Raw genomic sequence first — 16,484 nt, forward strand, 5'->3', positions numbered from 1 at the left:
GCAGACGCGTGTTGCCCGCCGCAATGCAGTGTCTTATAGACGAATCGTGTTTTCGCTCGGCGGCCCGGGGGCTCATTTAATCTCGACGAGGGCAAATATTTTCGTCGTTAATGCGCCGATCGGGCGCTCTACGAAAATACCTTGAGCAAATAGGCCCGCTCCGAAGGAATATAATCGACGGCCGGATTAGTCTGTCGTGGGCAGCTTGTCATCGGCTTTTACGACGTCGAGTTTATTCGAGAGAGAGAGAGAGAGAGGATAGGAATAACAAGGTGGATGGATTTCATCGAGTGATTCCATTTCATTAACTGGAGCAAATTTGTTCAATAGCCAAAAATACACCGCAATCCTTTCCGCACACAACTTTGCCCGGTCCTCCGAAATTTTTGACAGATTTAGTCGGTAATCGATACTTTCGTATTTGGATATTATATATAAAAATATCCAATTCAATCCGGAGCAAATAATGAAACGAGAGAGAGAGAGCTTTATTAAACATTTCCATTATTTTTGATCCAATCAAGGAGGAAAACAAATGGCAATCGCGGAGTAAAAAGGCGCCCGCCGGCAGTTCCGGTTCATCGAGGCTCAACGGCCACTTTGCCCAGGGACTCGTCGCGCGGATAAGGCGACTCGGGGAGGGATATCCTGCCGGATTCCAGCATTTCCAGCCCCGAAGGGAGCGGAGCTCTTTTTCTTATCTGACTATGCTGCGTCGTAACGATTACCTCCTCGATACGCCGTTGGGATTCCGCTCTGTATTATCAGACCACGATTTGTTCTCTACGTTGCCAAACTCGGAGGAACAAGTAGCCTCGTCTCGTTTCTTTCCTTCATCCGCAACTATCCGGGGCTTCGCGAGAGCGGAAAATCCACAGTCCGCTCGCTTTAGCGCACATCGATTCTCGTGCATCCTCCAATTATTCAGGATTCATCCTCGATTAGGAGAAACTTCCCTCTTATCTCCCGGCGAGATCCGATCGACTTGAGCGATCGCCGCTCGACTTTTTGATTTTCCCGCGCGCACATAATCCCCGGCGAGGGAAGACTATTAAGAGTCAATTTTCCTCAAGCCGTCGCTCAAAGGATGAACATCCGAATTACAAATCCGGAGAGTGCAGTCAAAGTCGAGCTTGAAAGCACGTTATTAATGCCGGGGCGGCATTACGCGAGATGCAGCTCGACGACTTTGTGCAGCGAGGCTCTTTTCACGCTAGAGTTGTCCCCGCTCGCCGGCATAAATACTGTAAGTGCCTCGGCAGAATTTCAAAGCACGACTCTCGATTTGCTTTTCCTATCGCGATTTCCTTACTCGCCCGCATATATTATGCAGCCTGTTTTCGCCGGCAATGGGAATAGGTCAGACTTAATTAAAGACTGATTCGCGTCTTCTTTTCGTCCTCCAGTAGCTCCCGGGGACAAACGTCGCCTCATTAGCGAGTGCCTCTATCTCGTCGGATTTACCATCGAAGCTGCAGACGCTCTCTCTCTCTCTCTATCTCTCTCTCTCGAAACAAGCGATTGTATTATTCAGGAGGATAACGGAGCAAAATAACGCCCTCCCGGGGCTGCGCAAGAGGGAAATAACTAGAGACGCGAGGAAGCGTATGCAAATCGAGCAAAAGGCGAGCGCGGCCGTCTCGGGGAAAAAAGGCGAGGAACGAAACTAAGAACGAGCGTAAAAAAGGAGCAAGAAACAAGGGGCGCATAGTTGCGGAGACAATAGCGGGCGCTGCTGCTGTATAAGAATCTCTCTTTCCGAGAGAGCGCGCGCGGCGTATCCCTGATAAGGAAGGAGCGGGAGCAGAGGTGAAAATAAAGGGAAAAAGACAGAGAGAGAGAGAGAGAGATAGAGAGAGAGAAGGTACAGCATAGAAACGCTCGGTGAACGAGCGAAGCTCATATCGTATTAATAGGCAATCCGGGCAGCCGAGGGGTGTCATAAACTCAAACCCTTAATACTCGCCTAAACTACCTCGGTTAAATAATGGAATCCCCCGCGTTTTCCCCTACCCCCCACGCGCCGCCGTCGACGCGCGCATCCCATCCCTACCACCCCCGCGCGCTCTGTACCTTACACTCCGAGTAGGCGTGCATACGTATATGTCCGCGGCCGAGCGCTTAACTAATTATAAGTAGCCCCTCTCGCAGAGGAAAGTCGCGCTCGCGAGAGGCGAAAACTAATTGTACGTCAAGTCGCTCCTTTGATTGCTGCTCCATTATTTAACCGTCGGGAAAAACGCGCGCGGCCGGATTGAAGAATTTTTTCATCCGAGCTCTAGCTCCGCCGCTAATTTTCGTGAAAGTTTTACGCGGTTCGTGCGAGGCCGTGTTTAATCATAAAGTTTTTCGTTTCGCTTTTTAGGCGACGATGACTTTTCAGACTTCGAAGGAGGGAGAGAGAGAGAGTCTCCTTCTTTTTCCTCCTTTAATTAGTCCTCCGATTACTTCACTGCTCATTCACAGCAGCGGCAGCAGCGTAACCTCCGCTAATATTGACTCGCCGGCTAATTACGTAATAGGATGGGTATTACTTAAACTATCAGATTCGCCCAGTTTTAATCACGTCGTTTCACGCTCATTGCTTCGGCAGCGAATTATGCACGCACTGAATTTTCCGATCCCGCCATATAACGCAACATCATCGATTTATGGGGACGTCAAGTACCCGGGAGAGGAAGAGAGAGCATTAGAAAGGGCCTCGTAAGAAAAAAGCCGCGTCCCCTCGCGCGCGCGTAACCGAGTCGGCCAATATTTACACTTCCATGAGCTCGGCGCCACACGATGAATTATTCCTCGGGCAATCGAGCGGCTCTTTTCGACGCGCGGACTTATTCACATAACACGTTAATTGACTATATCCACGCGGGAAGCGTGTCTCGCCGAGATGCAATATTGACGAGATGTAAACGCGAGGAGAGGATGATGGGATAAGGGGCTGCGCTGTTTTATATACTTGCACATACTGCGTGCGGGGAGTATCGTTTCCGCGCTGGAATTATCATTTTTTTCCTCAAGCTTTCTACGCCGGAATCGAACCGGCGCGCACTTGTCCCAGAGCGTCCCCCGGCTTAAATCTCCGCTCGCCAATCGTCATACCCCACTTGCACGCTCCGGCGCACAATCGTCGGCTCTAATGCGCGAATGATAAAAACGACCGGGGGTCGGCGGACGTATATCCGTAAACATCGTCGGGGAGCGTTATTGCTTTTTCATTATGCTCGCGAGCGGATTTTCGGCATTACAATAGACATCCGAATTTTCGCGTCCGACAAAAAGCGAAACGAACGAGGTGGCCTTATCTGGCGTAGCAGGAAGCGACGATCCATCATGCCGATCGAGCAGCTCCCGGGACGCGCCGCCGCGACAATCGGCGTCGTTTACGAGCGCAATTCCCCGTATGTTGTAAAATTAAACATTAATCCAGCGTTTCTCTCCTCGCCGCACGCAGTCAAAGCCCTCGTGGCTCGCGGGAGCGGGGCGAAAAGGAAGGGGCGGCGCAGTTGAATAGGTGCGCGCACACACTCACACGTGATACCTATAGGTATAGCGCAGAGAGAGGTAGGGGTGGTATACGCTGTTAGTATCGCCCGACTGCACGCGGGGAACAGAAGGCAGATCTCTCCCGGGAGACTCGACGCTTGTTTGCGCTGCTTATCATCAGTTCCCATTAATATTAAACCGCATTCAACGCTCGAGAGAGAGAGAGAGAGAGAGTCATCCCCGATGCGAGCTCTCGCTCTGTCTCCGTTGCGGGGCTTATACACGTAGCTGCAGCGCTGTAGCGTTATCTTTCACCCGCTCTTTTTCCGCGGCGCTCATTATTTCCGCCAAGAGAGAGAGAGAGAGAGAGAGCTGGTGGTGCGGTGGCTTTTTTGCGGACGATCGCCCGGTTGAAATTTAACGGAGATAAGGACGTTCGAATATGATGCAAACATCGATCAGCAACAACTTTTCCACGCCCCACTTTTCCTACTTCTCGGAAACTATCCATATCGCGAGCAAAGCTCGTATAACCGAGCTGCGAGCGACGCTTATGCAGGGGTCAAATCGGCCGTGACTCGCGGTGTATAGCTCCATAAAATAAAAAGTCCCGTAGTAGGCTGCTACCGCGGCTGCGTCGCAGGTGCCGCTCGGTGCCGGGAAATGGAGAAATTTAACGGTGCACTTTGCTCGAGCTCGCTGATTTTTCGCCGTGAAAAATACGGCCTTTATGCGAAATGAGTCCACTGCGCGCGAGCGCGTAAAAGAAGGCGGAATAAAAATTTTTACGGCCCGGATCGCCTCGTCGATGCTATGCCGTCGCTGCGAGGTGATTCGATTGTGCATCATTTATCGGAAATGTATGCGCCTGGGCGGCAGGCTCGAGATAAAAACGGCGGAATAACGCGCTCGCGCGCGAATTTAATTCGTAGATGATTTATGCAGCGCACGACTCCGCTCTGCCGCATATTCGAAGCGGAATTTTCGCTCGCGCCGCGATAACCGACGCTATCGCCGAAGAATTGAGTGATTACACGCGAAAACATCGCTGATTAATCGAACACGCTACAATAAATTGCAAATATTAATTTTCAATAAGTCTAATTGAAAGCTAACAAATATCGCGAATTACAGCGCGCGTTGTTTCAGCGAAGGCAAATACGGTGAATATACGCGCGAGGGGCGAAAATTTCGCGGCGACGACGCAGTCGAAGCGAAAAATTCGGGAGTTTATTAATTAACCGACACCTGACATCCGAAAAGTTCAGCCCCCGCGGCGCCACATCCCGCTGATTGATTAACGAGCTAATAAATGCCGAATGTTTACACCTGCTGTGTAGGCCGTACACAAAAGAGCCGGCGCGCAGACGGCTCGCAAAAAGCAGCCCCTCGATTTTCACCCTTTGTTTAATCGGCGCACGAGTCGCATTAATTCGATGCCCGTGTTTACAGCCTCGATCCCGGCGGGCGTCTTAGCGGTCGGCCTTTTTAGAGAGACTGAGAGAGACGCGAAACCTCGAGCAAACAGAAATCGGTCGGGGATCGGGAGCGAACGAATTTTTGATTTGAGAGCTATTGTGCCGTGTTTGCCGTTAGGAGAGCTGCCGAGTGTGTATTGGATAATGTGATTGGGATGACTCGGATTGTGCTGAGTGCTGTGCACCGAGGCGAGGGACTAAAGGGTTCGCTTTCCAACTTTTTCGGCTATACCGGACTGCGTTTCACTTTGGATCGAAATAGTTGGAAAAAGGAACCGAGTCCCCAGAATGTAATCTGGAGTTAATTATGCGTTGGAAGTGGCTCGCACGGCATGTGGCGCTGGTGTGACGCTAGAGATAAACAGCTGTCAGTATAGGAATTCGTCTAAATCGAAATAAGACGAAGTTACAGTTAACAGGCCGAGACTATCCGTGACCTCACGCGTCCGGAACTGAGTGGTTTACCGATGAGAAATTCAGCGAGCACGAAATAAGTAAAACTTTACGAATAAGGTCAGTTTATTTACAGAGATCGTCAGTTCTTGGGTTCTTACTTCTGGAAGAAAAACAGCGTGGCGAATACAACGAGGCTCGTGATCCCAGTGTTGATACTGGTCGAAGAATTACACAAATCGCTTTTGCAACGATGACAACCTGTCACGTTAAAGCCGAGTTTTGCAGCTGCACGCACGTAGTCAGCACAAAAGATATACCTCTTGGTACACGATCTTTCAACATAACTGTGGCCTTGAACAGCTGCAGTATAAAAGGAGAAAATTAGTAATCTACAGCTCCATAGAACGTTCATGTATAAATAGTATCTTCTTTATAAAAGTACTTACTTCCAACGAATTTCGAACAGTCGCACATATCATACTTGGGACCGACACCTGAAACGCATATTGCATTGAGACTTGTACTGTTTTCGTGGCCTAGTGATGCCATTGCCTCTAGAATAGTTGTATTGGCTGAGCTCGTGGCTGAGTCTAATGCTAGAGATCGGCCATACAGTCGGCTAGTTTCAATAGGAGCTGAGTTACCCTCTATCCAGCACATCCCACCACTAGTTGACTCGCAAGCGTAGCATCTTCGTGCCGAAGCTGAAACGATAAATTGTTTTCGAATAAAAGATATTGTAAGTTATAACAAAATACAAAGATACTATTAAATTGGGAACCAATATTTACATAACCCGAACCGTAACGTACTCAAAAATAATTCACATAACTGCGTTTCTCTAAAGCTCAACCACGTCGTGGATTATCGATATTTTGATTGTGATTACCCTGATCGGCGGAAAAGAGTACCAGAAGCCCGAAAACAATTGGACTCGGAATGGACAGTTTTTTTAAATACATCTTGACTCTGCGAGAAATGACAACTGATGGCGACGATTTCATCCCAGGTGTCTTTACAGTCGCAAAGAATTGAACGATGACTACCGTATACAGATAGACCTTTATACGATAACAATCTCTAATTAATCTGGACACCATGTAAGATTATCGCCTGAAAAAAGTACCTACGCTAGAATAGGCTGACCTTCGAAGTATTACGTTTTATTTAAAAAATGTTCAATGCACAAGTCGCTTGTTCTATGCGCACTGTCCCCAGAATGTAATCTGGAGTTAATTACGCGTTGGAAGTTTGGAAGTGGCTCGCATGGCATGGTGTGGCGCAAGAGATAGCCAGCTGTCAGAATAACGCCCCAGCCGATCGGAGTCTCTAATTGGGAGAGAAAGAAACGCCGAGTCAGACGCCTCATTCCGATATTCCAATAATGCGTGGATCGTCTTTCCGGTTCGTTAAATGAAATTTATCACCTCGCCCTTTCCGTGGCTTCCGCAAACAATAACCAATAAAACAATCCTCCGTATACTGAGAAACAAAGCCCTTTGAAAAGCTTCGTCGAATTTTTCCCTCCCCCATCCATCAGAGCAGCAGCAGCGTCGAATCTCTAAGAATAAAGCGCCGGAGGCACAAAGTGCCTTTAATCGAGGGTGAGAGAGTTTCGAGAGGTCCATCGATTAAGGCTGTGGCTGCGACGCGCGCACACACAGCCGACTGTTCGATTCAACAGCGCACACGGACACACGTGCAGCTCGAAAGGATGGCCAGCGGGACCAGTCGGAGCACAGGGATTACTCCGGTCGATCCTAATTGAATGGTCCTTTGCTCTCTAAGCGATCGCTCGCGCCGCCCACTCTAGTCGACTCTAGGGTCGCAGATTTCCCGGAGCTTCCTACTTTTCCTCCGGACGGATTTCCAGGCGGCCGGATGAGAAAGAGAGAGAGAGAGAGAGAGAGAGAGAGAGAGAGAGAGAGAGAGAGGCTACGGAATCGCGACAGGTTCAATTAACGGCTTCGTCGGCTCTTCCCTGCGATGCCTTTTTACTCGCGCAGACTTTTACGGACGCTTATCTCGTCGTTCGATCTCGATATAAAAGCGATTATTAGCTCGGCGCGATTCGGTGTTTTCGAAAAATCATGCATCACACTCGAAAAACAATCAGCGCGCGAATCACTTGGAACGAGGGAATCCCCGATCGTCTAACGACAAATTGATAACCTTATCGCTGACCCAGTCGACCTCCTTCGTTATCTCGATCTCTCTGGCTCTCTCAGGGGCGTCTGCAAAAAGACGACACGAGCAAACGAGGGACAGAGACAAATCGCCTCGGACTCGGGGACGAATGTCCGCGGGGCAGGGAATCGGGGACGCTCTACTCGACTTTCGATGCCGCTTTTTCGCGTCTTCGAGGAAAGGACCGAGGGGATAACGGATCGGCGCTCGTGTACTGCTGCGATCGATTTCTTACAGCATCGGCCCTCCCGCGCGCTCTCCTTAACGAAGGACGATAAATAAACGGAATGTCCGAGTTTGCTCTCCGCCGTCATAACGTCGCTTTATATTGCATTAAAATTTTTTAATTTCCGCAGCGCTGCTGCAGGATTTTTCGAAACGTAAAGAGCAACTCGGGGAATAAACAAGGCTAACAATTTAATTATCGCGAGCGTACTGTAATTGCACGCGCTACAAGAAATTCGCGCGCCAGCCCGGCTCGCAATTTTCTCAGTACGGCGAGTTTTATTTTTCATCAGCTGAAATTTCACAGCGCTTTTTAATGATTTTTCATAAATATACGCGCGCGACGTGTGCGTAAAAGGCAATTATACCGCGAGCGCGGCAGCAGAGACAGCAGAGGCAGAGAGAGAGGGCTTCGATAGAGCTGAAGGAATAAGCTGCTGGAGGAAAAAAAAAGCGAGCGGCGAGCGAAGATATAGAGAGATCGCGTGTACTTCACGCGTCGGACGGGCTGACATCTCATTAGGGAGACAAATTGCTCGAGCTCCTCTCGAGCAAAATGGATCGGCGCACACGTGTATACACATAGTCGAGCGAAATCGGCGTCTCTTTTTACCCCCATCTAGACGCCGTATTTCTCGCAGTCCGTGCGCGAAGCGCGAGAATCCGAGCGTAGGAGATTTTTCGGGGGATGATTAACGGACGGCTATTCTCGGCTGTAATAAGCAGCGCGAAATGTATTCGCGGATTGCGAGGCGGCGAAAAAGTCCGCGCGCGGGACATACCGATCCAAATATAAAATCGAAATAGCTCGCCGCGCGCGTCGCGATCCCTAATGCCTCGTCACGAGGATGCCCTCTGCTCGCTTGCGCGAAAGCGAAAATGTATTGGGCTCTCGCATAGCTAAACTAATTGGTTAAATCTGTTGGGCCGCATAACTGGGAGGCTAATTGGGTGATTTCCTGACAAATTATATCCAGCCCGACGACGCCTACGTGTGCTGCAGGGCCCGTTTGTCACTTGACACCAGCGCCGCGCGTGCGAAGCGAAAAAGACAACGAGTCGAGGGTAAAAGGGACGTCAGTCAAGGAAAAGGAGGATGAGACTCTTGCGGTCGTACGCGCGGCACGTCAGACGCGGAAAACCTACACCGACGCTGTCTCCGGAATTTCAGCGAGATGCTTCTCGGGAGCCGATCGATTGAAGTTTTCGGGCTCGGCTCGGCTTTCCTTTTCGGAAAATTCTAAATCCACGCTCCCCCTGTGCTGTTAAAGCACGGGATAATCGCGGCGTTCCATTCTGCTGCGTTTTTCACGCGCGGCCTAGCGCGTACGCGGATTTAAAAATAATTTCGCCATCCTCTCGTTATAATTACGAGCGCGCTGTGGCGGCTTTCGCGCTGTGCTGAACCTCCGCGGGTAAACGAAAATTCCCGAGTGCGTTTTCGAGATTTAAAAAAAATGCGTCAATCCGTCCGTGCAGCGGCGAAACCCCCGCGAATTTCACTAATTGCCTAAGTGTACCTCGCGCTAGAGCGACGCTCATAGTCTGCAGCGCGAAATCGGCCATTGTGGGAGAGAGAGAGAGAGAGAGACTCTCGCTCGGCCAGTTTACACGCGCGGGCAAACTCTCGTTGGCGCGCTAATGAAAATTGAAACTTTCGCGATTGCGGTTTTACGTCGTTTAATTCGCGCGCGTGCATCATCGCGAATTTCCAGACGAGAGGAGCGACTGCGGCGCCGGCTAATGTCATTAGGTGCGAATTAAATTTACGTGCTCCATGAAGCAGGCGCGAGCCCCGCGCGCATAAACACGCGCATTATGCGCGCGATTTTAAGGTTAACGCTCTCGTCTATTTCCTCTCCCAGGCATGGGTGCTATCGGTTCGGTGAGAATATTCGCTCGCGATTTTTAGGTTTGGTAAAGTGAACTCGATTGTACGCGTTAGCTTCTGGCCGATACGTTCTGATACAGAAGAGTTATATCGAATAGAATTATCGCAGATAAGACGAAGTTACCGTTGACGACTTATCAAACGTGCCTCTCGGTCTGCGCAACAGGCCGAGAATATCCGTGACCTCACGCGTCCGAAACAGAGTGGTTTACCGATGAGAACTGCAGTGGGCACGAAATAAGTACAACTTTACGAATAAGGTCAGTTTATTTACAGAGATCGTCAGTTCTTGGGATCTTACTTCTGGAAGAAAAACAGCGTGGCGAATACAACGAGGCTCGTGATCCCAGCGTTGATACTGGTCGAAGAATTACACAAATCGCCGCTGCAACGATGACAGCCTGTCACGTAAAAGCCGAGTTTTTCAGATGCACCCACGTAGCTGGCACAAGGGATTTGCTCCACAGTACATATTCTTAGAACGTAATTGTAGCCTCGAAAATCTGAAGTATTAAAGGAGAAAATTAGTAATTAACATCTCCATAGAACTTCCATGCTAATATAGTATCTTCTTTAAAAAAGTACTCACTTCCAACCAATTTCCCACAGTCGAAAGTGGGATAATACTTGGGACCGACACCTGAAACGCACATTGCATTAAGACTGGCCGAGAAAGCATAAGACTGCACAGCTGAATGAAATATTTATGAAATACTTGTGCTGTTTTCGTGGCCTAGCAATGCCATCGCCTCTAGAATAGTTGTATTGGTTGAGCTCGTGGCTGAGTTCAATGCTAGCGATCGGCCTGGCAATACGCAAGTTTCAATAGGTGCTGATGTACCCTCTACCCAGCATGACTCAGTACTCGTTGACTCGCAGGCGTAGCATCTTCGTGCCGAAGCTGAAAGGATAAATTTTTTTCGAATACGTAAGAACGAGACGAGTAAGTTAGAGAGTGCAAGGTTAAAATAAAAGGCAAAGCTACTATTAGATTAAACCATAACACTCAAAAATAATTCACATAACTGCGTTTCTCTAAAGCTCAACCACATCGTGGATTATCGATATTTTGATTGTGATTACCCTGATCGGCGGAAAAGAGTACCAGAAGCCCGAAAACAATTGGACTCGGAATGGACAGTTTTTTGAAATACATCTTGACTCTGCGAGAAATGACAACTGATGGCGACGATTGCATCCCAGGTGTCTTTATAGTCGCAAACAAATTGAACGATGACTACATCAGTATACAGATAAGAGCAGCGTACGATAACAATCTCTGTATAAGCTCGACACGATGTGAGATTATGGCCTGAAAAAAGTACCTACTGTAACGAGGTAGATTTTACGTTAATTAATTAATACTGACTCACGTCCGACCGTATTTATACGAAGGAAAAAGGGGCGCCAGGTCGGACTACTTTACCTTCTCAACTGCTTTGCCGCGGCTACTAGAGCACTCTTGTACTCTGAGGAGATTCGGTCGTGGGAAAAATAAGGAAAAATAAGTACAAATCCCTCGTTTTGATAACACTTTACGACTTTTAATGAAATAACTCCGGCGGTAATCTCGACTGTCAATATTATTCGTGAACGTAACTCAAAGACAATAATTACGCACTACTCGCTAAGCTTGTTTTTCTCATAACACTCTCTCACTTCCGATAATATTAATCTCGGCTGATCCAAAATGTTGCCACGAGGCAGTAACGCTCCGCCTTTCGCAACGTCCGGCTTATTCCTCTCACACTCTATATATATTATAAATATTACCGTTAAACACTACCTTCCGGCTGAAGTTCTCTCTCGTACCTCTCCCTCGTTCTTATAACAATAACACAGGATAACGCACTCTTATATTACTCTACTCTCAATAAACAAATGTCTGGTCAACCGTAGGGATGTTCTCTGGGCTGCGACGAAAAACCAAGTGGGCGAATTCTCTGGCCGAGGCGCGACGGTACACCTCCCTAGAGTACTCACACAAGCGCAATACATAGTTATCGGTCTAGTGCCGTTACATTTGGCGATTTACATATGTTTTCTCGTGCGATCGTTGGGTTTTCACACTGTATCATACCACCTCTCATGTCATACATTACAAATAAATAATTCTTTAGGTTACATAGGTGAATATTCTTTTTACACACACTCAACGCCTCACACATACAAGTAGCAGTATAGTATCTGCTGCCGCGGCCTGGCGCGAGGTTTTCCCCCTCCCGGCGGCGGGCTTATCTTCTGACTCGAGCGGCTTAGGTGTGAGCGTGAGTGAGCTCCAGCGTGTGTGTGTAGTCGCGCGGCTGGTATCTCTCTCTCTCTCTCTCTCTCTCGTGCGGGCTTACGGCTACTCGGCTGTTTCTCGGCTCTTTTCTATCTAAAATGCATACCAATAATTATGAGTATCAACTCATGGGCAGTTCGGATAGAGAGCAACATGGGGAAAAGAGAGAGAGGACTTTTCTACACAGACGGTTACCCCGTCGCACTACGCTAGAATAGGCTGACCTTCGAAGTATTACGATTTATTTGAAAAATGTTGAAATAGTTGATGTACTCGAAAGCAAATAGGCTAATATCCCATAGAAAATATGATATATCCCTACCTGTACAAGAACTGTCACCGAAAGGGAGAACCGGCGCACCCGCGGTTCCCACCCGGAAAACCTAATTGGCAGTATCAATGTGACGACCCAGCGGCCGCACTTCGTCAATTCCCCGAGATAAGGCAGATAAGGAGCAGCGGAGACGAGCGAAAGAGCCCCGCGTGGAAATCCCAGGAGCGATCAGGGCTCATTTAGCCCGGCGACGCAGTCGCACGACTCCCCGAAGGCCCCGGCGAACTAAAAACCAACATCTGCGAACGCGCGAGCGCGCCATTATAAACGTGCCATTAGACGCGAATTATCTCTCGTGAGCTCTCGGATTATCTCGCTCGTTAGACCAAGTGCCGGCAGCCAGATACGGCCGCCGGCGTGTTACCCCGAACATGTTAATTATTGCGTCGGTGTGTGTGTGTGTGTTTTTTTCAACGGGCAGGTTAAACAAAGGCGCGAAGTTTGAACAAAATAACGCCGACTCGACGGACGCGCCGCAGCCCCGCGCGGAATCCTACACGAGCTATACACACGGCACATGAATAGCGGCACTATGCGCGCACGTGTGCATCAGTCGAGCGAAGCACGCACATGTGAGCCGCGTCCGGCGAGAATTTAAAGGGCGATCGCTGCCGCATAGAGCAGTGGATCGGATCGCAGCTAACCGAAGGGTCGGCTGCTGTCGGCCTCGAAGGAGGGAATCTTTTAATTTGACGCGCCATAAAGCACGCCTAGCCACTTTTCCACGGCTAGTGTTGCAGTCGACGAGGACGACCTACTGCCGGCAGCGTCACGGCAATCAGGCCGCTGTATAAAATTATACCGAATCCGAGCCGCGCCGATTATTTTGCTTCTTTTTCGTGCAATGATCGCCGCCCCCGCCGCCGCCCGACACATCCCGGCCTCTTGTTATCTCGACACCTCCTCGAGAGCTGGATACGCGATTCCCTCCGCACATAACGAGTCCACGCCATATCCATAATTCGGCGTATCGGTTGTCGCGAGCTCGTCGATCTTCCCTAATGCGAGAGAAAGAGAGGAGAATCGGGCCCCAAGGAGATGATTATGCCGAGTCGACCCCTAATGTGGACGCTGGGGGACTCGGGTATCGCTTACGCGTTATTATTGCAGCGATACGACACGGCGGCGATGCTGCGGAGCCAGTAGAGGTGTGATGCCGGAGACGTGTCGCGCTGCTCCCGGGGGAGAGCTGCGTGCGTTGCTGGCGATATCGTACACGATGTGTATACTGCCAGAGAGAGAGAGAGAGAGAGAGAGAGAGAGAGAGAGAGAGAGACAACTGTCGACGATGCTGCGCTGTGGTTGTTCGGCATTTTTTTCACGGGCTGCTCGTTAGTCGCGCAAGGAGATGCGATCGGAGCCGATGCTTCAGATTAACGACGGGTTTCTGGGCAATTGCGCTGGCGAAAGGTTGAGCTTCTGTCTTTGAAATAATAAGATTTTATATTTACCGCCGAGACGCCGAAAGCTCGAGAACGAAAAAAGTGGGACACGCGACAAGCTAGCTCTATTAACTCCGGTTTTCCCGAGACGCGCTTCGACAACTCATTTACTTTGGGCAATTCTCGAAGTTGGTTTTTTCACTCGCACCGGATGTTTAACGCTTCCTCGTTTACGCGCGTCAGTGCGCGGGTGACTTGAGCTAACCGACGCTCAGTTTATGCTGACGAATCGTAATTTTAAATATTTCAATTGCGTACTAGCTACATATGCTATTCAATATATCAGAGATCGTAGCTAAATAGATCTGCCCTCATAACTAGTGAAAAATTGACTGCGATATTGACTTGACCAATTATTTATTGCTTCCATTGTATGAGATCATTCAAAAATCAATTTTCCTGCTTAATTGCGATAGGAGGTTTTACTGCGATTATTGTTTTGTTCAAACGGCTACTTTCAAAGATTTCTTTATAAAAATATGCGTTTTTTTAGCCAGGTGTACCTAGTCTCTTTATTAAAGAACAGAGCAAGTCGACAGGAGTAAAACATACTAGTTAATTTCTTATAATTTTTGTGTGTTGCACAAATCATTATTGCAACGAGTGCAGCTGTTCACTTTAAACCCAATATGTTCAAGTTCCTTTTGATATAGAGCACAGGGGACATCTTTGTAAGAAGGCGTTCTTATGACCCAGTCCTCATTCTTGAAAACTGCAATGTTAGAAAAAATGCCACGTCAACGCCTCTATTCGGTATGGACGTATTTTAATTTTGTAAATACTTACTTCCAAATATCGATATGCAATCGCAGTCGTCGGAAGATTCGAGGGCCACATCTGTAATTCGTGGATTATCGTCTAAATATTTTTTAAAGCAAAGGGGCCTATTTTGAAATTCGCTCTGCGACGGCTGCTAGCAGGGTTGAGTTCACCGTCAAGTGCCCCAACACAGCCCATCTCTGCTTGAGCCGCAAATGTAACATTTAGTAGCCGACGCTGAAACAATGTTTGCTTTGAATCGGTATTTTATCGTAGTGGAGATGCGATGTATGGAATGTGGTATAGGTGTTAGTTACTATTTTTATGAAACTTACCTTGCTCGACGGAATAAACTGCCAGAAGCACGATGAACATTGGAATAGGCACCATTTTGGAATACATCTTGACTGAGCGAACAAGTTAGCTAACAATGATAGCAATCAATATATACACCTTATTATGTTACTCTTACCACAAGATTTCTATCAAAGATATAGCGCGATTAAAAGAAGGATCAATTGATAATTTGGATAAAACACGTAAAATAATTTGAAGAATGCACTGTTTGAATTTCTCATTTCCGTAAGTGTCACACTTCACACATGTATCTAATTAAATAGATTTGACGAAGGGGCGTTACCAATACATTAGAACCATAATAATGCGGGATACTAATCGGTTTCTTGCTCGAAGTGTAACACTCGTAGAACGGAAATGAATTAGTCAGACAGTGCATTCTTCAAATTATTCTACGTGTTTTATCTGAAAACTGAATTAATCCTTCATTAAATCGCGTTTATCTTCGATAGGAATCTTGTGGTAAGTTGAATATAAAAAGGTTTAAATATTGGTTGCTATCATTGTTAGCTTACTTGTTCGCTCAGTCAAGATGTATTCCAAAATGGTGCCTATTCCAATGTTCATCGTGCTTCTGGCAGTTTATTCCGTCGAGCAGGGTAAGTAATCGGCTTGTATAATTGCATTCAACGGGCTTTTGTCAAATTTGTGATCCCTCGATTTTTCTACACAAACATGCAAAAGAGCCATACCCATGCACCTGAATTGAATGATGCACAATTCAAATTGAACATTGTTTCAGCGTCGGCTACAAAATGTTACACCTGCGACTCGAGCAGAGATGGACTGTGTTGGACAAAGCCCACACGTACTTACGTCGTCGAATGCAAGTCAAGGCCGTCAAAGGGGCACTCGACAGTGAACTCTACCCTGCTAGCGGCCGTCGCAGAGCGAATCGGATCGCGACACGGTAATGATTTTCAAAGTAGTCTCTTTTGCTTTAAAGAATATTTAGACGATAAACCACGAATTACAGATGTGGCCCTCGAATCTTCCGACGACTGCGATTGCATATCGATATTTGGAAGTAAGTATTTACAAAATTAAAATACGTCCATACCGAATAGAGGCGTTGATGTGGCATTTTTTCTTACGTTGCAGTTTTCATGAATGAGGATTGGGTCTTAAGAACGCCTGCTTACAAGGATGCCTCCTGTGCTCTATATCAAAAGGAACTTGAACATATTGGGTTTAAAGTGAACAGCTGGACTCGTTGCAATAATGATTTGTGGCAACGCGATACTATACACACACTCAAATCCATCCATTCATTTTTTGCTAGATTACCTCCAATAAAGTTTCTCTACACAATTTACAAGATAATACAAATGATGAATATTTTTATCATATGCAAAATGTCCAACCAGGACATCCCGATAATCTACAAAACACTTTTCAAATTAACGGAAAAATCAGCGATTCATAGTCAATTTGCCCCGGGATCCCATCCTGCACACTTTCTTCCGGATAAGGCCGCACACAGCCGCGCGCAGCTCAAGTCCGGCGTATAATTACAGGCCAGAAAAGAGAGCTAGAAGAAGAATGAAACGAGCGCGTGCGTCGCACGTGTTCATCCCCCCGTGGCAGAAATTCAATTTCGATTCGGCGTCGCGCACGAGCGACCCGGCGATTTTTTCCTCGTCGCGCG

The 16,484-nt window shown here is 47.9% G+C and overlaps 2 protein-coding genes and 1 long non-coding RNA gene across 5 annotated transcripts; 1 reads left to right on the plus strand and 2 right to left on the minus strand.

The window, feature by feature from the left end:
- Nucleotides 1–5,511: 5,511 nt before the first annotated feature.
- On the minus strand, nucleotides 5,512–6,348 carry LOC107982171. Its single transcript, XM_016989726.2, has 3 exons — nucleotides 6,247–6,348; nucleotides 5,804–6,061; nucleotides 5,512–5,717 (listed from the first exon to the last, which is right to left on the minus strand). Exons 1-3 carry the CDS (start codon nucleotides 6,317–6,319, stop codon nucleotides 5,512–5,514), a joined length of 537 nt encoding a protein of 178 aa, XP_016845215.1. The 5' UTR covers nucleotides 6,320–6,348.
- A 3,560-nt stretch (nucleotides 6,349–9,908) lies between these two features.
- LOC100680499 lies at nucleotides 9,909–11,877 on the minus strand. 3 transcript variants are annotated; one of them, XM_003428045.3, is made up of 5 exons: nucleotides 11,447–11,877; nucleotides 10,744–10,972; nucleotides 10,376–10,561; nucleotides 10,250–10,300; nucleotides 9,909–10,163 (listed from the first exon to the last, which is right to left on the minus strand). In XM_003428045.3, the coding sequence occupies exons 2-5, from the start codon at nucleotides 10,856–10,858 to the stop codon at nucleotides 9,958–9,960; spliced, it is 558 nt and encodes a 185-aa protein (XP_003428093.1). In that variant the 5' UTR covers nucleotides 10,859–10,972; nucleotides 11,447–11,877; the 3' UTR covers nucleotides 9,909–9,957. The 3 variants fall into 3 exon arrangements, with proteins under 3 accessions (XP_003428093.1, XP_032454728.1, XP_032454729.1); XM_032598837.1 differs by having other exon boundaries at nucleotides 11,434–11,877; XM_032598838.1 differs by lacking the exon at nucleotides 11,447–11,877 and adding an exon at nucleotides 11,087–11,263.
- On the plus strand, nucleotides 10,916–15,863 carry LOC116417421. Its single transcript, XR_004227683.1, has 3 exons — nucleotides 10,916–10,998; nucleotides 15,579–15,746; nucleotides 15,813–15,863. It is a non-coding gene; the product is annotated as an uncharacterized LOC116417421 (long non-coding RNA).
- Nucleotides 15,864–16,484: the final 621 nt, after the last annotated feature.

Source organism: Nasonia vitripennis, chromosome 4 (genome assembly GCF_009193385.2).
Source record: "Nasonia vitripennis strain AsymCx chromosome 4, Nvit_psr_1.1, whole genome shotgun sequence".
NCBI lineage: Eukaryota > Metazoa > Arthropoda > Insecta > Hymenoptera > Pteromalidae > Nasonia > Nasonia vitripennis.

What these genes read in the sequence shown, in the direction of transcription:
- LOC107982171 (XM_016989726.2), bottom strand. Translation starts at nt 6,319, where the DNA reads ATGTATTTAAAAAAACTGTCCATTCCGAGTCCAATTGTTTTCGGGCTT. An exon ending in ACTCTTTTCCGCCGATCAGG is followed by an intron (nt 6,062 to 6,246) that starts GTAATCACAATC and finishes TTATCGTTTCAG; the next exon opens with CTTCGGCACGAAGATGCTAC. An exon ending in CTGTTCGAAATTCGTTGGAA is followed by an intron (nt 5,718 to 5,803) that starts GTAAGTACTTTT and finishes TTTATACTGCAG; the next exon opens with CTGTTCAAGGCCACAGTTAT.
- LOC100680499 (XM_003428045.3), bottom strand. Translation starts at nt 10,858, where the DNA reads ATGCAATCGTCGCCATCAGTTGTCATTTCTCGCAGAGTCAAGATGTAT. An exon ending in ACTCTTTTCCGCCGATCAGG is followed by an intron (nt 10,562 to 10,743) that starts GTAATCACAATC and finishes TTATCCTTTCAG; the next exon opens with CTTCGGCACGAAGATGCTAC. An exon ending in CTGTGGGAAATTGGTTGGAA is followed by an intron (nt 10,164 to 10,249) that starts GTGAGTACTTTT and finishes TTAATACTTCAG; the next exon opens with ATTTTCGAGGCTACAATTAC.